The 21,665-nt window shown below is 46.8% G+C and overlaps 2 protein-coding genes across 6 annotated transcripts in view; one reads left to right on the forward strand and one right to left on the reverse strand.

Annotated features, from left to right (window-relative positions):
• Positions 1-425: 425 nt before the first annotated feature.
• On the reverse strand, positions 426-5,610 carry Alkbh2 (alkB homolog 2, alpha-ketoglutarate dependent dioxygenase). Of its 4 annotated transcripts, none has more exons than XM_010604013.2 (4): positions 5,539-5,610; positions 4,558-4,943; positions 2,893-3,091; positions 426-751 (listed from the first exon to the last, which is right to left on the reverse strand). In XM_010604013.2, exons 2-4 carry the CDS (start codon positions 4,922-4,924, stop codon positions 445-447), a joined length of 873 nt encoding a protein of 290 aa, XP_010602315.1. In that variant the 5' UTR covers positions 4,925-4,943; positions 5,539-5,610; the 3' UTR covers positions 426-444. The 4 variants fall into 4 exon arrangements, with proteins under 4 accessions (XP_010602315.1, XP_010602316.1, XP_010602317.1 ...); XM_010604014.3 differs by lacking the exon at positions 5,539-5,610 and adding an exon at positions 5,226-5,528; XM_010604015.3 differs by lacking the exon at positions 5,539-5,610 and adding an exon at positions 5,430-5,523.
• Positions 5,611-7,937: 2,327 nt separating this feature from the next.
• Positions 7,938-21,665, forward strand: part of Ung (uracil DNA glycosylase) — a 14,525-nt gene continuing 797 nt past the window's right edge. Inside the window, exons 1-7 of one of the 2 annotated variants that reach the window (XR_004516763.1) lie at positions 7,938-8,159; positions 8,741-8,947; positions 9,516-9,611; positions 12,788-12,885; positions 13,682-13,770; positions 14,487-14,665; positions 18,941-20,300. Coding sequence is in view for 1 of the 2 variants with exons in the window: in XM_010604017.2 (XP_010602319.1) it covers positions 8,028-8,159; positions 8,741-8,947; positions 9,516-9,611; positions 12,788-12,885; positions 13,682-13,770; positions 14,487-14,665; positions 18,941-19,081 (942 nt within the window). In the remaining variant the exon portion in view is untranslated. Of the gene's footprint in view, positions 8,160-8,740; positions 8,948-9,515; positions 9,612-12,787; positions 12,886-13,681; positions 13,771-14,486; positions 14,666-18,940; positions 21,541-21,665 lie in introns of those variants that run through there. The other variant, XM_010604017.2, reaches the window with a different exon arrangement.

Consider the following 21,665-nt stretch of genomic DNA (forward strand, 5'->3'; position numbering starts at 1 on the left):
GTTTCAGTCCATTGTAGGCTGGCTCCAATGCAGGGGGGCATCACAGAGAAACAGCTCATGGTGTGGCAGGCAGCAAGCAGCAGAAGCAGGAAGCAAGCCTCCTTTTCCCTTTTGTCCACCCAGGCTACAAGCCTTTTGGGTGGTGCCACCCGCACCCAAAGTGGGTTTGTCCATTAGCCAATCATTAGACCTATTTAGTACCATACACTCCAGATTCAACCAGCTCCAAAAAGCCCTACCTATGAGTGCATGAGGCTTTGGGGCACATCTGGATACAAGCCTTAACAGTCCCACTTGGGCTATATAGCAAGACCCTGTCTCGAAAAAGGGCTGGGGATAGAGTTCTGTGGTAGAATTTCCCTGTGTTCATTCCTCAGGATTGAGGAAAAAAGAAAAGAAAAAATAGAAAATAAAAGTACAAATTGTTAACATTTTTAAAAAATTTTATTTCTTAGTAGGCAAAATTTTACGAAATGTCAGATTGACCCTCGGAGCCAGGACCTTCTTGCGGACAGGAAGACTGTGATACCATTGAGTGTTGGTGGGGGGGTTCATCATCAGCAAGCTTCCGTGGGCCAGCTGCAGCCTGACGACCTCCACCCTCTGGCAGGGGTTCTTTCCCCGGGAATCCTTATGCCGGAAAAGGAAGTCCCTACAGGCCCCAAAGGAGACAGAGGCAATGGGGCTTCCTGGGGCCAGTTCTCGTTCATCGTCTCGGTGCTCCCCAATATGGTCACAGCCATCTTTATACCTGCAGAGAGAACAAGCACAGTTTAGAACAACCCCCTCCTGTGACTCACCAACACTGCAGACTCCTCATTTTCTTACAGTGTGAAATGGTGCTCTGTGTGCTGGCCTCCCTGCCTTGTTTCTGCAGGACCTTGAGGTCCTCACCTTAGTCTCCAGATAAGGCCAGGCTGAAGCATCCTTACTTGGTAATCTAGTCCTATTTGTCCTCCAGCTCAAAAACTTAACACACTTAAAGCAGCCACAATTTCATCTCCTGGTACGTATACATAAAGCTCTAGCACATAAAATAACTCCTTCCTACACTAAAACCCCCTTTCCTCGTCCAGTTTGGCCCCTCCCTGCCCACCTCTGAGTGCATCCGACCCATCTCCCTCATTCACTGCCTTCCAGCCTGTGATGGTTTAGATCTGGAATGTCCTCCCAAAGCCTCACATGTATGGAAGAATCAGATCATGAGGGTGAGCTGACTTGCTGTTAGGAGGTAGGGTCTAATGGAGGTGGGTCACTGGCGACATGACCCAGAAAGGTCTCTCTCACTTCTCTCTCTGCTTCCTGATTACCTTGATGTGAACAGCTTTCCTCGACAGGTCCCTCTGTCCTGCTATTTCTGCCTTTGAGCCAACTGATCATGGACTAGAACCATAATCCAAAACAAACGTCTCCTCTCTTAAGTTGTGAATGTCAGCTGAAATAACAGCCTCCTAGGGAATTGGTTCCGCAGGATTTGGTTCACAGTGCTCAGGCATCCAGGTACTTGGAAACCTCTACAGCCATGCTCCAAGGGGGACTGGCTGCTGCTGAAGCTGGCAGCAGACCTTGGCATCATCCAGGTGATGCTGGTTTTATAGGCATGCATAATGCAAGAGTTATGGGGTCATGGAGGCTTCTACCCAGATTTCAAAAAAAGCCTGAGAAGCCATGTAGTGTTCCTCTGAGAGGGCAGTGTATGAAGCTGTGAGAATGAAGCAGAAAGTGCAGAGAAGACTCCAGAAAGCTGGAGATGCCGAGAACATGGAATGTCTGCTGGTAGGAAGCAAAGGCACCCTAAGAGAGAGGCCATGAGGGCTGTGACCAGGACTGTTACAAGGCATGGGGCTGTCCAAGGCTTTCAGAGTTCACATCTGGCCACAACTTGCCCTGACTGCTGAACATGAACGAACAGGATTTAAAGTTTGTCCTGCTGGGTTTCTGTCATGCTTTGGTTCTGTTCTTTTCTATCCTCTGTTCCCCTTTGGGATAGAAATGTTCGCCATGTGCCGCTGTATATCGGCACTGTTTAACTTTCTGATTTTTATAGGGGCTCACAGTGAAGAGTGTGAGTCTCAGAGGAGACTTTGGACTTGCATTTTTCAGCAGCGCTAGAACAGTTTAGACTTCGGTGACTCTTACAAATGGAGTAGATGCATTTTACATAGAGATGGACGTGAGTCATGTGAGGGTTCAGGGGAGGAATGTTATTGTTTAGATCTGGAACGTTCCCCTGAAAACCTCGTGTGTGGAAGGTGACTGGATCATGGCGCCAATACACCTGGCTCGTTGTTACGAGGTGGGGTTTGACCTGGAAGGGTGTACATCTCTCTCTCTCTGCTCCTCTTCTCACTGCTTCTTGGCCGCCATTCCATGAGCAGCTGTCCTCCTGCAGGCCCCTCTGCCCTGCCACTTCTGCCTTGGAGCCCACAGACTATGGACTGTCACTGTGAGCCAAGATAAGCCTCTCCTCCTTTGAGTTGTGGACGCTGGGTACTGTGTCCCAGTGATGAGAAAGTGACTAGAACACAGCTGTAGCCGAGGCATCCCTGCTCTACAGACACGCCAGGCCCCTTCTGTACTTGTGGGCCCTTTCTGTACCCGAGCTTTCCATTTAGTTGCCAGCTCACACAGCACTGTCCCAGCACTCTCCTCTAACCCTCTTTAACACCATCTGAAATAACCTAGCCCAACTGCCTGTTCATGAGTTAGTCCTCCCTCACCTCCTACTGCACACGAGAGCCACAAATACACCGAGCTCACACTGACACTACCCTGTCCCTGGTGCACTATGGAAGATTTGTACAAATGAACACAGTATGGCAGAATCCCAAACCTGCTTCAAACAGACAGAAGATGTATAAAATTTGGTCCACCAAATAGGGGAGGTGTCACCTGTTGACAAGCACAAAGTTGAAGGTCTCTCCTGTCACCCCAGAGACGCGGTCCCGCACACGCTCTAGCACTGGGATCCAGGGCTTTGGAGACAGTGTAAGGCCTGAAAATGTGTAGGTCAGCCCAGCATCGCCATAGGTCGCCTGCTTCCTCGGCACGTTGTGCCACTTCCCAAACACCAGGACCCTGGCCAGCGCACCTGTGCAGATGAAACAGCAGTTCTGTTCCTGTGGACCATCCAAAGATGCAGGGAGAACAAGTGCCCAACACACCCCTCGAGTATTCCGGGGGCAAAGGGAAAGAGGAATAACATTTCCCTGTTCTTCATTTTGTTGTGTTATGCCCTGCTGGAGATGACCTCAAAAATTCATTGTGGCAGACAGCCATGGTTGAGCATGCTTATAATCCTATCACTCTGGGAAACTGAGACAGGAGGATCACAAATTTGAGCCCAGTTTGGGCAACTCAGTGACTTAAGGAGACACTGTCTCAAAAAATAAAAAAAGGGCTAAGAATGTAGCTCAGTGTAGAGACCCTGGGTTAATCCCCAGTGCTGGGAAAAAAATCGTAAGTTTTCATGTAGGAACCATTACATGGTTCTTAGCTGGACCTGGTGGCACATCCATGCCTGTAATGCCAACACTTGGGAGGGTGAGGCAGAAAGATCATGAGTTCAAGGCCAGCCTGGGGCAACCTAGTGAGCTATCTCAAAAAATTAAAAGGACTAGGGATGTAGCTCGGTGAAGAGCTCCTGGGTTCAAACCCCAGTTCAAAAAAAACCAAACCAAACCAAACAAAACATTAATTCTTGTCTTACACTTAGAGAAACATGGCCAGAAGTCACTTTTTCTTCAACACTTGCTTTACTGCCTTACAAAGAAGCAGAATAAAGAGACTGAGCTTTGAGCACAATGAAGGTAAGTTTGCACCAGTGGATGGTTTTGTCAGCCATGGGGCCTGGGGGCCTGTGGCTGCGGGACAGATGGGACTCATTCAGCTCAGGCCGGGCAGGCCACTGTTGTGCTCATCACAGGGTAAAGCAATGGTTCTCAACCTCTGGTTCCCAGTCCAGCAGCATCAGTACCACCAGCCAACTCCTTAGAAATGATACTGCATGGGACTCCTTCACAGTTCTGCCTGCAACAAGTTCTCCACTCAGCACCAAGGCAGAGGAATTACCTGGTTATTCACCATCTCTCCCACTGGACCAGTGATTCCCGACCCAAGCTGCACATTAGAGTCAGCTCGAAGCCTCACCACCACCTTGGTGCAGGAATTGAACCCAGGGCCTTGTAATGCTAGGCAAGTGGTCTACACTGAGCTACATCCCCAGCCCCTGGAAGTTTTTTAAAACTCTGATGCCCAGGCTGCACCCTCAGCTATTCTGATTCAATTGGTGTCCCACAGAAGCAGAAAGTTAGTATTTTTTTAACTTTCCCAGTTGAGTCTTATCAGCAAGTAGCCAGGGAGAGAGTCAATGTAATCACCTGTTAGCTCCCAGTGGTCAGTCAATCCTGCTTTTTTCAACTCTGTATCCCAAGCTCAGAGGTACCCAGAGACTACTTGTTGAATCCATCAACAAGGCTGAGTTCAGATTTCTCCAAACATAAGATCACTAGTTTTATTAAACAAGCTTTCAACACACACACCGAGTCCTCTGCTTACCTGTAAAATATTCTACTTTCTTCTCCAACTCTTGGAAAATCTCGTCTGCCTCAGCTTTGCCAAACAGGACTGTGTAATCGCAGTCCAAGCCCTCAGCCCAGATGTGCCGCCAGCTGGCGCCTGCCTCAGGGCTGGCCCTCTCCTGGATCTCTCTCCTGGGTCTCTTCCTTGGGCCGCCTGGGTCTTTGCTCAAGGTAGCTGGCTCTTCTTCGGTTTGCTTCTGCTGCTCCCCTTTTCCCACAAGGTCTCCTTGAGCTCGCTTCACCAGGAATCGTTCCATCCTTCCTCTCCTCAGTGAGTGGAGGTCGGTGGGGAAGCAGAGGAAAAAGCGGGCCCAGGTTTTGTCCTGGATGAAAAGTCTATTCATCGAAATTTAAAACCATGCCCTGGAAAGGAAGTATAGAGGGCATTAACGCTTGGACGGGCCATCAGGAGCAGGTCCAGGGTCTCCCACAGCTACCTGGCTGTGCATTAGGATCAGCCGGCTGGGGCTGGGAGACAAGTTTACTTAGCACGCTTGAAGCCCCAGCACCAAAACACAAGAGGAGCCCGCTGGGTAGCACGCAAAAACCTACACGCCCACACTCCACACCCAAGCGGGCTGTTTTAAAGAAATCCTTCCTAGGAATTGACAGGCCACAGCCAACTTTGAAAACTAAAATCCAGACCTTCATTTTACAGATGGGGGTCACTGATACCCGGGGGCGGGGGTACAGGGCTTGCCCAAAGAAACCCAGACAAGCAAGGTCTCTACTTCCGGCAACGCTAAGGAGGCGGAATTGCTAAGCGGCCGCCCCACGTCAGTATTAAAATAGGTGACCACAGCGAGTCAAAGGGCTGTGACTCAGAATCTAAGCGCCAAGCCCCACAACCTCACGGTGATAGAAATAAGAGCCGTAACGCGGGCGGGGTTGGGGTCGGTGAGGTTTCCCTCTGGACTCTCAGACAAGCCCCGCCCCGGCTGGTGGGAAAAACACTCACCCGCCCGCAGGTCGCGCAGCGCGGGAGCATTTCCGGGTCGAGAGCGGAAGCGCCTGCGGACCGGCAAAAGCAGCCGCCCTGGGCCTGCTCGCGCCACCTGTCGGCCGCCCAATACATCGCGGGCATTGCGCTGTTCTGCTTTCGCCTGTTCCAGTAGCTTGTTCTGCAGCTCATCCCCTTACTTCCTCCATGGGTTTTTCTTCTTCGTTTTTTTCTTCCGGTACTGAAGAGACTGAATCCAGGGCCTTCTCCCTGAGCTACACCCTCAGACTCCTCCCCTCCCTTTTTTATTTTGAAACCTGGCCTCACTGTTGTCCCTGAGGCTGGGCTCAAACTCACAATCTTCCTGCCTCAGCCTCCTAGAAGGCAGAGATTATAGGTGTGCACTACCACGCCCGACTTTACATGTTTAATTTTATACAAATGCTGTTCAATCCTGAGCTCTCTCCCCCTTCTTACATTTAAACTCCTTGTGGGGCTCTGGCAGCAAGGCTCAAGAGCCTGTCCATCCAGGCTACATGTTGGAAACGACGGAAAAAGAAATAGGGATAAATGAGATAATTCTGTGTAGTATTGAAATGGCACTCGGAGGGCAGGCAGACCAAGGAAGAGAGCAGCACTCCGAAAACTGAAGGCAAAGGCAGGTTTATGTTCTAGTTAGTGGGCCCAGAGGAAATCACCTTCCTGAACTTGAGCCCCATTCCTCCATCTGTTCTTATGGGGAGCAAGCAGAATTTTACAGAAGCAGAATTTAGTCAGTCAAGGGTAGGGAGGTGGAGGTAAATGTTGTTTTTACAGTTTATCTTTAAGTTGTAGGGAGGTAAGCAGCTGTGTTTTAGCAGTTTATCTTGCCAGCGCAGAGACCTTCGTGGGTTTAGCAGGAGGAGCAAACCATAGACTGTCAGCCTTGAGACCATCAGTCTTGGCCAAGCTTTGAGGCTGTCAGTCTCTGCTCTGGCTTTTGTTTTTCCATTTCAGTGTAGAAGTTGTAGTACAGTGTAGGCTGGAAGGTGGGGCGGGAGGAGAAGGCCGGACAGGGAAGGGTCCTGAGCTAGAGATGGAGCTTTCGGAGCGGAAGGAAAGCTGTACAGTTTATGAAGGGCCAAGCTGGTGTGTCCAGCCCAAGATCTTGGAAACAGACTGGGTAGTAGGGTTGCAATCAGAAAGGGAAACCACCGGGAGAGCTGGGTATGAAGGTGGGGCATTATTCTAAGCACCTTTGGAAGGGGAGAGTTTTAATCCAGAGGGTGTGGTGATGAAATTTACATTTTTCCTGACTTTTATTTTTTAATATCACAAACTTCAAAAACTGAAGCTCTGTAAAATGGAACACAGCTAAATCCCAGCCCTGCAAAATAGAACCCTGAAAGTTCTGTTGTTGTTGTTTTTTGTTTTTTCTTTAGAGATAAGCAACTTCTCCAAACTTCCCCCTGTTGAGCACAAAACCAACACCCTCTCCTGTCCTCAGCCCTGTGCTGATACAAGGAAGCCTTTTCCACAAGAAACAGGACGGGAGCTGAAGATGGCGGAAGTAATTAAACAAGTGTGACCTGCATCAGCTCTCCGGCTCCTCCTCTGCTCTGTTCCTTACAATAAAAGGCCCTTGTCCACTTGAACAGGGGCAGATGGTGACTTTAGGCAAACAGGCCCCTCCATCTCCTTGAGAGCTTTCACTGGATAAATCCTTTTACCAAAATGTATGGCCTCCTTTGATTTGATCAGTGGCGAGCAAAGTGGCCGGCAACAAGACCAACTGGGCTTGCAGCTAGAAGATGAAAACACTGCCAATGAAGTTGGGATTTGTTTTGGAGAAATAATCAAAAGAAGATATTGCTGATTGGAACATCAGTAATATTTGGGGAGGAGGGGGAGAAGAGGAGAAAAGAAAGGAATCCTGGATGTGAGTACTACAGCAGGAAGGTTACAGTAGTGCCATCCAGGAATGAACAGTTTGGAGTTAATCTCCATGATCTTAATGTCTCCCCCAAGATTTATAGATTTGGCAAAATACTTGCTGTAAATCTGTTTGCCCTCGGTAGGACAGGTTGTGAAAAGTTGCTGAGATGTGTATAAAAGCTCAATTAGGGGGCTGGGGATCTAGCTCAGTTAGTGGAGCTGATGCCTGCCTGGCAAGCACAAGGTCCAGAGTTCGATCCCCCATATTCCCCCCCAAAAAGCTCAGTTAACAATAGAAGTCTCCTACTTTCCACCGCACCTCGAATAGTTCAGGCACTTTTTTCCCCCCTCGGAAAGGCGGAGGAACATGTCTTAAAGTAGAGGTGGTAGTACAAACTCAATGAATGCAGGAGCAGGATCCACACCCAACCTTGCCCCTGGGGCCATGCGCGACCCCTCCTCCTGCACATGCGCACTGGGCCCTCCGCCGCCCTCCACTAAGCCCCCCACTCGGAGCATGCGCGGGACGCTTGGCGCCAATTTCAGACCGCCGCGGCTTGTGCCAGGCTCACTGGTCCCTCCTCGGCTCCGGGATGATCGGCCAGAAGACCCTTTACTCCTTCTTCTCCCCGAGCCCCGCTAGGAAACGACGTGCCAGCAGTCCCGAGCCGGCCGACCCAGGGGCCGGCGTGGCAGCCTTGGCTGAGGAGAACGGCGATGTGGCGGTGAGGCGCGGCAGGGACCGCTTTGGGGAGCGGGGATAAGAGAGAGGAAGGCAAGGGTCCTGCCTGGTTCAGGGGGTGCGAGAGCGAGCCAATGACTCGGTAAATTGGGACTCCATGTTCAAAACAATTTCCACGTGTTCAAAATAGCCGCCGCCATCCCTCATCGGCCGCCATGCTGAAGCGCTAGCCAATGGGGACGAGTCCCTGGGATCGCGGGGCCAATTGACGTGCAGCTGGCCCGCCCTGCTCAGGCTTCTGTCCAATTAGAAGAGGGCGGGGGCGGATTCCTGGAGAGGATTTTTGCCGCGAAAAGGCCGCGTGGGGAAGCCTGTGGCGGGTCCCGTGGGGGCGGGGCTCTTGGGTGCGGTGTCCCCGGTCACCAGAGTTTTGCAGGGGATGCCACGGGGCTGCCTCTCAGCTCCTCTTGAACTTCAGATCTTCAGACTGGGCCCGACTGGCTCGCCTCCGCTCCGCCGATGGGCATCTTTTGTCTTAGGCCGCAGGGTTTGGCTGGGAAGTTGCGGGCTCCAGGAGAAGAGTCGCTGCGGTTCTTAACCCGCCTCTGCGGGGACCCCTTGCAGGCCAGCCCAGCCAAGAAGGCCCGGGCGGGACAGGACGAGCCTGGCACGCCGCCCTCCTCGCCGCTGAGCCCGGAGCAGCTGGACCGCATCCAGAAAAACAAGGCCGCAGCGCTGCTCAGACTCGCAGCCCGAAACGTACCGGTGGGCTTTGGGGACAGCTGGAAGAAGCACCTCAGCGGAGAGTTCGGGAAACCGTATTTTATAAAGGTAGATACGGAGGTGTATCTTATGGGGCAAACGCGGAGGCACCTGGCCTTTCCTTAGTGTAGAAGACCAAATCTACGTTTGTGGAATATTTTGCTTTCATTAGAGTCGTGTTTTCCCTCAAATGCCCATTTCTAGCTAGTAAAGCGGGCCATAGTGTTTTAAATCCGCATGTTTAAATTGGTTAAAGTTGTTTAAGACTGTAAGGTGGTATTATATGGCATGGCTTCTTTGAAGCCACTTAGTTTGCTCTCCAGGAATGGTTGGCCTTGTAAAGCTACCGACCAGACTAAATGAAACCTTGCTGCCCTTTATAAGGGGAGGATGGTTGACATTATTGGGAAAGGAAAGCGAATCAGCTTTGTCCCAGCCAAGAGAAAGCGGGAAGGAATTGAAGTGTTCGAGCAAGTTAAATGGGGAGCAAGTACTGTTTGTATTTGTTTTTGGAATTTGGGTTTAAAACATGGCAAGGAGCTAGATGGGGTTTCAAACAGGTTGAGTGGGGTTTCTTACTCAATTATGGTTTCCAATGAAAATCTGATTTTTAAATCTAGTTTATCTTTTAAATTAGCTAATGGGATTTGTTGCGGAAGAAAGAAAACATTATACTGTTTATCCGCCCCCACACCAAGTCTTCACATGGACCCAAATGTGTGACATACGAGATGTAAGTACAATTGTTGAATTTTATTATGGGAGGAAATCAAACGGTTTCCATAGGGACACTGGAGTTAAACCACAGTCCATAATTCAATAGTAAATAATACTGAAGTTTTGAGATTTCAGCCTGTGTTTACTCTTTTTTTAAAAAAAATTTACTTTTTAATCTTTGTTGTGTGCTATTTGTGCAGCAGAAAAGAAAAATATGTATATGCTCTTGTTTTGACTGTGTATGCTCTTGTTTTTTAGAAAACTTCATTCCTTTTTTTTTTCCTTTTGTGGTGCTGAGGTGTAACTCAGGCCTCTGTGTGTACAGGGCAAGCATTCTACCGCTAAGCAACACCATCCCTTTACTATTTTATATATCACTGCAAGTTTATTTCAGTGATTATTGATCAGTTTTTAAAATCTTATTATTCATGGATAATGGAACTGGGAGAGAAGATCTATATGTTCAGAGATGCCTAGAAAATGTCATGGACAAAAGAGACAAGAACAAAATAGTTACATCTTAGAAGTACAAAGGGTGGGCTGAGGGTGTGACTCAGTGGTAGAGCGCTTGCCTAGCATGTCTGAGGAGGCCCTGTGTTCCATCCCAACACTGCCGAGAGAAGGCTGAGCTACATCCCCAGTTCTTTTTATTATTTATTTAATTCTTTTAATTTTGAGTTAGAGTCTCTAGCTATGTTGCTCAGGCTTGCATCAAACTTGTGATCCTCCTGCATCTGCCTCCAGGATAGCTGGCATTGCGGATGTGTGCCACCATGCTTGACAATACTTTTAAAATTTTATTTATGGCAGTACTGGATTGAATTTAGGGCCTTCACACTGAGCAATATCCTCAGCCCTTACTTAATTTTTATTTTGAGTCAGGATCTTGCTAAGTCACTTAAGTTCCTCCTGCTGGGCTCAAACTTGGAATTCTCCTACCTCGGCCTCTCAGAATGCTGGGCTTTTAGGTACATGCTTCCACGCCCATCTGTATTTTCATTTTTAACTGACAATAGTTGTAGATGTTTATGGGTTACAGTGGGATTTCGATATGTGTATGCAGTGTGTAATGATAAGATCAAGGTAATTGGCTTCAGACATTTTCTGTTGAGTGCCCTCAAAATTCTACTAGCTATTTTGCAAAAATAATTAATTGATAGATATATGGGTCTATGACAGTGATAACAAACCTTTTAGAGACCAACTGCCAAACTGCATCTCAAAACACAATTATTTATTGCAAAGTACCAATTGTGCAATTAAATCTGAATACTGAGGATTTAGTTTAAAAGAAAACAAATCTACATTAACATCTTTTGTCTTAAAAACGAAATGCATGTGCCATAGATTCACCAGCACTGGTCTTTGCTATGTCTTCTCTCTTCTGCACCCTTCCCAGGCTCTGTGAACTACTACTTTGAAATCAACTTTTTATGTATGCTATCATTTGTATTTTATTTAGTATTGAAAATCTATGCCAGTATTAGATACCATTGCAGTGGTTATGAAGAAACCAGGTCATGAATCAGTTAAGTCTTTGTGTGTTATTTTTAGTTGATCCCCACCGTAACTTGCCCACTCTGGCTGGTGTAGTAGACACTTTCAAGCTCTTGACCTCTGGGCTGCCTTTGTTATTTCATCCTGTGTTTAGTTGCCACTTGGCAGGTCTGATCACTTCAGTTTCCTGTTCAGAAGCTTGCAAGGAACTAAGGGCTTTGAAAACACCATGTTAGACTCTCCTTAAATAGGGACGCATCCTACTGCCCAGTCTTTTCTGTCTCCTGCTCTGGAGTCTGACAGTGCAGTGCCATGCAGTATTTCTGTCTTTAGAAAAACAACTGGGTCCATTATCTGGCACTTCCTTGAAATCTGTTGCTGACTCCATTGTGATTGGGTTTTCCTCTGAGATTTTACGATACCTTTAGCTTGTGCCAACACTAGGAGGGGTTTAGGTTTTATTCTTTCTCCTCTCTCACTTTGTATGCTGGGACAGGAAGTTAGGATTTAGTGAATATCTTGTTCAGTCAAAGAGGTAAAATAGGTGAACAAACCATCTTGGTAAGACAGCCATGTCTAATACTTAGAAAATTCCACAATCTTTATTATAGTATAAGAACTTTGTGCCTCTGAGGCTGATGAGCCCTCAGCCTGCTTTGCAGATGAGCATTCGGGGTCAGGTTCGGTGGTTCTTCTAAGATCATCCCTTAGCCAGGTCTGGAGCCTTGGAGCTGGCAAGCTTTCCTGCCAGGCTGGGCTGCTTCACTTCGGAAGATATGCTGGTGACCCAGTGAACAGCAAAGTCAGATCCAAGAACTTACTGGTTATAGCAGCCTTGGTCTGCAGATGGACTGGAAGGTTGCAGAGGGTGTCTGCTGAGGAGGAAGGTTCAGAGAGAGCAGCAGGGACAGAAGCAGGAGGGTGAGGTCCAGGCACACAACTTATCTTGAGGGCTGTGTTTCAACACCTGGGAGATGGGAACCTCGTTGTTGCTTCTCGCCACTCACTCCTCTAGACCTTGGACTGATCTCTTTGTTCTGGTTTCACCTGTTCCATCTCTAGGGAATCTGAATTGTATGAAGGTTTAAAATCTGCTTTTCCCTTGACAGGCCACTCCCCCTGTCATGAATCTTCTACAGACATGAAGCATCAGTACATAAGGACATCTGTACTTGGGCTTACTGCAGGGTTTTCCCTTAGTGGACAGTGCTGGAAATACGTGGTGGACTGCCCATGAGTAGGGACTGGTGCTCTCTTGACATGAAGCCTCCACTGTTCAGCAGAAGACGTGCAAAATATGCAGAAAACACACAGATGCTTGCCTAGCATTCTGGAAGCTCTGGGTTCAATCCCCAGTCCTGCACACACACACACAAAATAGAATATGGCTGACTCGGACATGGCTACTCACTGAGTTTCTGGGTGTTGAACTTATTACAAGGTGTATTTTTTTCTTTGTAATTTGAAGTGAAGAAGGTAAATGTGAAGTTGATCCCAAGTTGTCTCACTTGTCGGAGAAAAGGTGGGCAGCACATCTGGGTGGTGGAGTAAAGGATGATGGGGATGGGAAGTGGCAGTACCAAGCAGGGCTCTCCTCCTCACAGTGTGTCCCTCTGTGTAATCAGCCAAAATCAGGCGTGTGTTGGGACTGAGCACTGCAATATTATCTAATTCTTTGGAACCTGGTGTTCGCAGGTGAAAGTTGTCATCTTGGGACAGGATCCTTATCACGGACCCAATCAAGCTCACGGGCTCTGCTTCAGCGTGCAAAGACCTGTTCCACCCCCTCCCAGGTACAGTTGCCGTACACATGACCGGGACCCAGCCTCAGTTGCTTTCAGATGTGTACTTTGCAAATGACAGATGCTACTGTTTTGAGGACCTTAAGTAACTTGTAGAGGAGGAGGATTTCTCAACCGTGGCACTGTTGGGTTGAAGCATTCTTCCCTGTGGGAAATCTCAGTGTCCTATGCACTATAGGGAGTTCTGTTGGAGGCCACACCTTCCCCTGTTAAGATCCACTGCTTTAGAGACTTTGATATGTAATACAAAGTAGCTGGTCCAGGTGGCACTGGCCTGTAATTTTGAGTCCAGTCCAGGTAATTTAGAAACCTTGTCTCAAATTAAAGTGGTTGGACCTCCTGCTTCCCAAGCGCAAGGACCCAAGTTCCATTCCTGGTACCAAAAAAAAAAAAAAAAATTGTGGGAGGGGGTGCTGAGAATGTAGCTCAGGGCAAAGGCCCTGGTTTAATCCCTAGTACCACGTATATAGTAATATATACAAGTATAATAAGGGTATAGGCTATAGGCATCAGTGAGGAGGTGGTCATATCTGCTGGACCACTTTCTTTAGGTCTTCAAGTGCTTCTTTGTTCTGTAAATCCCAGTACAGATGAAAGGAAAGATCTGGCATATTTACCCATCAGAGGGACTGTAGGTGTTTATTTCATGAATCAGGATCATAGGTTACAGTATTCCTTCCAAGGACTGACTTTAAACCTTTACCCTTTTCACATATATCTTTGGAGATTACTGAACTTTCAAAATTATGCTTAAGATTCTGTTTTTTCCTTTCTGGCTCGCTTGCAGTTTGGAAAACATCTATAAAGAGCTGTCAACAGACATAGATGGCTTCATTCATCCTGGCCATGGAGATTTATCTGGGTGGGCTAAACAAGGTAAGCCCACCCTGCTAGGTATGTCTTGGATTGAGGCCAGCAGCTTTTTGGTTTCTCATATATATGGGAGCGGGAAGAGTTCTTTTTGAGAAAGGATCTCACTCTGTAGTTTAGGCTGGTGTTGAACTGACTGTAAAGTCCTTGAAATTGCAGCAATCCTGCTGCCTCAGCCTCTTGAGTGCTAGAAGCAGCACTCGTAGGGGTGTGCCACCACTCTGGGTTTGTTTGTTAAGTATTTAGTTTTGTTTGGTACTGGGGATTGAACTTGTGAGGCAGGTAGCAGAACCACTGAGCAAACTCCCCAGCTGTTTGTTAAATATTTAAAAGGCTAAATATGTTTTATCCTGCAGCCAGTTTTTTAATGTTTTAATTGTGAGAGGAACAGTCATTCCTATTATAAATATTGTTATTCTCGGGTTAATACCACATAGATGTTTTTAAAAGCAATTATGATGGCAAATAACCCGTTTTTATTGCCTTCAACTAGAAGATGCCAAAAAGGCAGAGATGCAAATAAAATGCCCTCTCATCTCACCCAGAGGTCGGCACTAGTCTTGGTGAACCACTTTATGGCCTGACTTCATTCAGCTGCACTGGGTCCTACGGAATAGAGCAAATGGCTTCATGATGTATCTGTGTCTAACCCCTGTTTTCAGGAACTTGTGCTGCTGCCTCTGAGCCTTCTTTTCATCTGTTTGTGTGGCCTGTGTTCATAGGTGTCCTCCTGCTCAACGCCGTCCTCACTGTTCGGGCCCATCAAGCCAATTCACATAAGGAGAGAGGCTGGGAGCAGTTCACTGACGCTGTGGTGTCCTGGCTCAACCATAACTTGAACGGCCTTGTCTTCTTGCTCTGGGGCTCTTATGCTCAGAAGAAGGGCAGTGCCATTGACAGGGTATGACTTGTTAAAACCCTTTGAGCAGGTTAGAGAATTCTAGCCACTGCCACTGGTGTGTAGTCCTGGGAAATGCACGTTAGAAAATGAGTCTCTTAGAAATAGAGTTGGAATTTGAAAACTAAGCAGAATTCAGATAAATCGTGGGAACAGTTCATTGTGTGTGAGGAAACCAGCTGGCCAGTTTGCAGTTGAGTGCATTTAGTAATACAGGTGTCAACTCCCAGTGGATACAGAGGACAGAGGCTCCTGGATTCCCTCATTTAACGCACGACTCCCTGGTGTGTGATGAGGCACTGTCCTGCCTCTGAGAAATTTGGAAGCATATAGGAAACATGGGGAATTCCACTTAATCAGAAACTCAACTTCCCCATGAAATTACTATCAGCAATAATTACTAAACCCCAGTTCTGATTGTGAATACTCAACCTGGCAAGCTAGATCTTTAATTTCTACCCTGCCTGTGTGCTCTCCCAAGTTGCAACTTTTCTGCTTTTCCCCATTCAGTAACTTACGTGTGCTGAGATCTGGAGCCTGGAGTCATCCTTGAACCCCTTTGTTTCCCTGTTCCCCTCAAGTCCTGACCATCAGTGAGTTCCATAGCACCTCCCTGGGGACATCATTGTCCTGTGGCTCCTCACAGGCACCCTGCTCCTGCTCGGGGCGGACACCTGCATTTCTCTGAGGGACCATCATTAAACCATGTGCAGGTGGATGGATGGAGGAGTAGCGGAGAAGGGAGTTGAGGGATGGCAGGAAAAGGAAGAGTTAAGAAGGGACAGTTTAATTTGAACAGATGCGGAATTGGGAAGTGTGAGTGGGGAGAAATCATTCCATAAATGCTTTCATGACTGAGATCAAGGGCTTATTTCTGGTGCATCAGAAATATGCAGTGACTTTGAACTTGACTTTTTGTCAGCAGGCATCATGGTGTGTGCTGAATCTTAATAATTGGCAGAGGACTTAGAGGGTGAAGGGAATGCCTTATCCCCATTTTGTGTTGGGGTCCAGAGACACAAATCCCATACCCAAACTTGGCAGTGAATGGTGGGGCCAGAATTCGAGCCTGCCCCATAGTTTGGGATTCTGTGTTCCCAAGCACCTGGGGAGCAGCCACCCCACCCCACACCTCTGGGCAGTGTTTCTAAGTGTAGTAAACCAGTGATTTAAAATAGTGTAATCTCAGGTACTTAGGAAGCTGAGCCAGAGGGTCACAAAGGCAGTCTGGGCAACTTGGGAAGACCCAGTCTGAAAATGTAAAGAAGGGCTGAGGAGGTAACTCAGTGGTAAATCACTTGCCTAGCTTGTGTGAGTCTGAGTTTAATCCCCTGTACTGTTTTTTGTTTTTTGTAAGTATACTGAGATTTGAAAAGTCTCTCTCCCATTCTAGCTTCCTTCTGCTCAGTCTCCACCTGGCTCGGGTGAGCACTGGCTTTTAAAAATTTCTGATATATCCTTCTAGAGTTTTCATGCATATACAAGCAAATAGATTAAAAGCAGCTTAGAATGCATAAGATATTTTCAGAGGTTTTCCTTAAGGAAAGAACTGCAGAGAGAAACATCTTGAATGAATTTGACCATGAATGAACTGCTAACGTGGTTATCCAAGTAGGAAAGAAGTGTGTGTCATTTCTAACCTCTGCACCTTAGGGAGGTTTATGGCCAGTTTAATTCTTAGTAATCATTTTAGAACATGATTTAGTCTAAAAGTGAACCATTGCTGAAGAAGGTCCATCATTAGACCACATTAAATATCTCTAGCAAGTCTCTTAAAGCAGCAGATCTAGTCTATATTACTTCCTTACTAGTGTCCCATAAGCCCATCAAATTCAACATTTTCCACACTAAATTCTCCTTACTAAACTTGCCCCTCTGTAGTCCTCTGCAATAAAAAATACCATCTGTTTGGTTGTCTAGCCAGGACTCTGACAGCATGCCATGCTTGGCACCTACGTACCTCTCTGTTCCTCCTTCCTCTCCTCCCCCATCCTCTCCCTAAGTGCAGTCTTTCATATCTGCAAGCTTTCTTCCCTCTGCTATCTTGGATCCATCCCAGTTGGCCACCCTGGCCAAGATTAGCCTTCATCCGACTGTGCCCGGAGGCTTCCACTTCCTTCTGGGAAGGCCTGGGCTTAGGCTGCTGAGTGGAGCTGGAATAGCCTGCAGCAGGCCTTACAGCCCTGGCTTTCTTCTCAGCTCCAGGCTGACTGAGCCACCTGCACCCTTCCCCTCTGTGCCCATTTCCCTGCCATTTTTGGACACCCAGCCTGTGTCCTGGATGCTGACTCTGGGGTTCTTTTTAGACTGACTTTTACTTGAGAGCTCAGTGTCACTGACTGACAAGGCCTGTGCTGCTTGCCAGTGTGTGTCCTTCTTATAATGCTTTACCTGTGGTCACTTATCTGATGCCTTGTAGTAACTTAAAGAGCAAGGTGCTATTGTACTGGGGATTGAACCCAGGGCCTTCACGCTGTGCTACATCCTATCTTTTTTTTTATTTTGAGATGGTCTCTCTAAGTTGCCCAGGGTGGGCTCAAACTTGTGACCCCCTTGCCTCAGCCTCTCAGAGGGCTGGGATTATGGCCATGCATCACCATGACCAGCTTGTTATTGCTCATTTACAGGTGAAAACTGAAAGGCAACTTTGTCATGATTACTTAACTGTCAAGTGGCAGAGCTGGGATTTGAACCTAGGTTCTTTGCTCTTGACCTTGCTCGGATGCCTCTCTTTAATTATCACTCTTGGTAGACTGAGCTCCTTTGAGGCAGGGTTGTTCTAAAAAGCTATTCTGGTTTTTTAGGTAATTTTTATTTAAATACAGAAAGTAATTCAAAGAAAAATGGTCCATAATCTCTGTTCAGATCATTACAGTTGGCTTTTAAAAATATCAAAATACTCCATTTTTTTATGGTGAGACAATTCAAACACTATAGAAAAATACAAAATGGAAATGTCTTCCACTATTGCTTTCACCTAAAGGAATTATATATATGCAAGTTGATTTTTATGTTTGGCATTGCTGGGGATTGAACCTAGGGCACTTGCCTCATTGTATGCCAGGCAAGTGCTCCACCACTGACCTACAACCTAGATCTCAGATTTTTGCCCTTTTTTGTTACCGGGCATTGAACTCAGGACCTTGTGCTTGTGAGGCAGGCAGTAGAACCACTGAGCCAAATCCCCAGCCCAGTTTTTGTTTTAAGAATAGGAAAAATTTATCAGCAGAAAGAAAGCTTCTGTTTAAGACAGAGGGGAACCAGAGAGTGGGACCCCTCCACTTGATAAGTTTTGAGCTGCAGGTATAGTTCAGTAGTAGAGTATGTGCCCAGCATGCACAAGGCCTTGGGTTCAATTCCCAGCAAAAGTTTTCAACAGTAGACCTTATTCTTTGAGCAGCTGGGTAAAACTTTAGAAAAATATTTCAGTCCTATAACACTAGACTTATATAAGACTTTAGGTGGATTTTGTTTTTTCCTGTGATGTGGGAAGTGAAGCTAAGGGATGCTTAGTTAATCTCTAGCCCTTTGAAAAAATTTTTTTTAATTTTTTAAAATTTATTTTTTATTTTTTTGGTAGTATCAGGGATTGAACTAAGGACCTTCTGCTTGCGAGGCAGGCACAGTGCCACTGAGCTAAATGCCTGGCCTGCCCTTTTTAAATTTAATTTTGAGATAATAGTTTAGCTAAGTTGCCCAGGCTGTTGCTGAACTTAATGATCTTACAGCCTCAGCCTCCCAAGTAGCCAGCATTATAGGTATGTACCACGACATGAAGCTTAGCTGATAGTGTCTCACTTTGTATTCTAGGCTGGTCTTGAACTCACTATGTAGCCCAGGCTGGTCTCAAACTCACAGCAATCCTCCTGCCTCAGCCTCTTGAGTGCTGGGATTATAGGCGTGTGCCACCATGACCAGTTTTGGCTGAATTAGACATAGATGTAAACAATGTACAGTTCATCTTGCTCTACACTTACCTATGTGTGAGTACACGCATCAGCATCCTTTAGCAAATGTAATCAAAATGCAATCTGAGCAGTTTACTGTATAATACCACCCAGTACTTAGGAATTGTACAGATCCCGCCAGATTGAAGGCTGGGACTGGTCCTGTGCAACCCAGAGCCTAGCAAAAGTAATCACTCTACAAGTGAGCGTACAAATGAACAAAGGTCTAATACAAATGCTAAGGGTAAGTTTACTTTGAAAGGTAGAGCCATTTGGATGGGGCAGAGGGAGTTGCATCCCCATTCTATCACTGCTCTTGTTCCTCTTCCAGAAGCGGCACCATGTCCTGCAGACTGCTCATCCTTCCCCGTTGTCAGTGTATAGAGGATTCTTTGGCTGTCAACATTTTTCTAAAGCCAATGAGCTGCTGCAGAAGTCTGGCAAGAAGCCCATTGACTGGAGTGAGCTGTGACCCCACGGCGCAGTGGTCCGCCTCTTGGGGTGATTTTTGAGGCCCTGATGTTGAAGATTTATCAACTACGAAGTTACTGAAAATTTCTGTACTGTTAAGCACCCTGCTTAATAACGAGAAAAAGCTCCCATAGAGCAGCCAAGAGCCAGGCTATCATGGGATGGCAGCTTTATCCAGCCAGAAGTAGGTAGCAAAGATACCCTCTGACCACTTCTGCGTATTTGAGCTGTGCCCCAGCCAAGGCAGAGGTGGCTTGGTGAGAAACGTGCACATTTCTCGCAAGACAGCTGAGGTCAAATACTCCCTTGGTCTCTTCACCTCCTGAAGCCTGTGTTTAAAAGGGGAGATGAGCACCTTTTTGATACCTCCTCCTCTAGTTTGGTGCCTGCTGCTACTGTAGACTTCATAGGTTACAAGGTATTGTGTGTTTTTGCTTAGAACCTTCCCGCTCCCTCTTTCAGGGAGCCCCAGATGCTCCCTGGAGAAACCTTGAGGATGTCTTCCGAGCTTCTAGAAACCTGGCCCTGAAATCAGGACTGTTTCCTAGTTGTAGCAGAGGCCAGTATTCCTGAGAACTGTCCTTGGTGTGAGCCTTAACAGACCAGCAGGTCGGAAACTGCAAACCGCAGCCAGCTGGGTCTTTATTCTGTTCTTTGGGTGCTTCCTGGAGTAGTAGGGGGTAGAAGTTGAAAGGAGAGGGTTTTGTTTTTAATTGGAATGAGTATTGTTCTCCTAGTGCTTTTGGGCGTGGGTAGGATGGGGTGGGGTAAGGTGGCACAGGCTGCCCAGGGAAATTTGTTTTGTCCTAATGGACTGAAATCACTTGGAGTTTTTGGTTTTTGTTTTTATTTTTTATTTTTTTTGCAACACTGGTGAGTTTAGCTTTTTTTATAAAATACTACACAGATACATATATTTTTCTCAATCCTTTTTTTTTTTTAAGAGACTGGGTCTGCACCCCTGAGCTGAATGTGGTGGAGATTGTTTTTGTTGTAGCAGGGTTAAAATGCTGACCACGTGCACATTTAGTAATTAAAGATTTTTGAAGTTTCACTTGCTGCTGACTCTCCTTTGGCCTTGGATACCCAGGCTGCCCTTGTACCTTGGTTAGTGCCTGTGCCCCACCCCTGGATGCCAGGGCAACCATTGTGGTGGGGGGCTGCCCTGCCACCAGCCAAGCTCCACTGGGATGGTGCTGCTCACCCCTGGCCAGGCCTTGGTGAGGGAGGGCCCTGCCTGCTGCCTAGAGCACCCTGACCCTTGAGTTGGGAGTGGGAGGGCTCACCTGGCTGGATTGGCTAGAACAAAGAGCAATGCTTGGGGGATCTTGGCATGCTCACCCTGGCTTTTTCTCTTGCTATATAGTAACTCTATTTCTAGACTTCCCTAGAATCTAATTGTGACTTCCCTGGGCTTCTGATATAACTCCTTGGTGACCCATGGGCCTGTAAGCAGTTGTCTCTTGGAACTGGTGGGCTGTCGGGGTGTAGGTGGGCTCCCTTGGCATCTGGAGAAGGAAGAAAAAGGTATGGGTATAACTCAGCAGGAGAGCATGTGGCTTTGTGTGCATCATGCCCTTAGCTCCATCCCAGCACCAAAACCCAAACAGTATAATGAAGGCTTGTAGTGAGTGTACTTCAGTTAAGCGAGAAGGAATACCTCTGGTGACAGTATGGAGTCCAGCAAGTGCATTGGACAGGGTGGGGATAGAACACCTTAGTACTTTCCTCTCTGGGCCTCAGATTCTTTGTGGGAAGGATTAGGGAGTCTGTATTCTGATCAGCAAACAGGCTTCTACAGGAGAGATGTATCCTCATTTGCCTTCTGGTCCCTGGGGTCTTCCCTGAGGGGCTGCAATGGACTCCCTTACCCAAGGGAGAAGTGAGGAGGTGGTACTTCCATTCTGCATAGACATTGACACCTGAGTGCAGGGCTGTGAGGAGGAAGAAGCAGTTACCATAAATATCTCAATAAACAATAGCTTTTTGATGTTCTCAAAAAGTAGAGCTGAGTGTGCTGCCCCAGGCCTGTAATTCCAGCTACTTGGGACCTTTAGGGGCTGCATAGGGAGACGAACCCCCTGTGTCAAAAAGGACTAGGGATGTGGCTTAGTAGTAGTGTTTGTCTAGTGTGTTCAAGGCCCTAGGTTCAATCTCTAGTATCAACATTAAAATTTAAAGAAAATTATGTAATACATATACATACTCTTGACCTCATTATGCTTCCAGCCCTTGATGTACAAAAATGAATAATAAGAAAAAGTAAAAAACACGATCTTTTGGGCCAGAGGTTGGCACACTATATGAAGCATCAGATATTAAGTATTTTAGTTTTGAAGTCCTCTGGTCTCTAGGAATTGTCCTACATTTAAAGAGAAAGCAGTTAAGGGCAAAATGTAGTATCTGAGCTCTCCTATATAAAATTTTGTAGACACTGAAATTTGAATTTATGATTTTTTGCGTGTCACTAAATGTTTTTTTGTTTTGGCTTTTGTGGTGCTAGGGATTGAACCCAGCACCTTTGCAGTGAGCTACATCCTCAGCACTTTAGTTTTTTTTTTTTTTTTTTTTTTTTTTTTTTTTTT

Source organism: Fukomys damarensis, unplaced genomic scaffold, assembly GCF_012274545.1.
Source record: "Fukomys damarensis isolate Sample0158 unplaced genomic scaffold, DMR_v1.0_HiC HiC_scaffold_12, whole genome shotgun sequence".
NCBI lineage: Eukaryota > Metazoa > Chordata > Mammalia > Rodentia > Bathyergidae > Fukomys > Fukomys damarensis.

What these genes read in the sequence shown, in the direction of transcription:
- Alkbh2 (XM_010604013.2), bottom strand. Translation starts at nt 4,924, where the DNA reads ATGAATAGACTTTTCATCCAGGACAAAACCTGGGCCCGCTTTTTCCTC. An exon ending in GAAAGTAGAATATTTTACAG is followed by an intron (nt 3,092 to 4,557) that starts GTAAGCAGAGGA and finishes TCATCTGCACAG; the next exon opens with GTGCGCTGGCCAGGGTCCTG. An exon ending in AACTTTGTGCTTGTCAACAG is followed by an intron (nt 752 to 2,892) that starts GTGACACCTCCC and finishes TTCTCTCTGCAG; the next exon opens with GTATAAAGATGGCTGTGACC.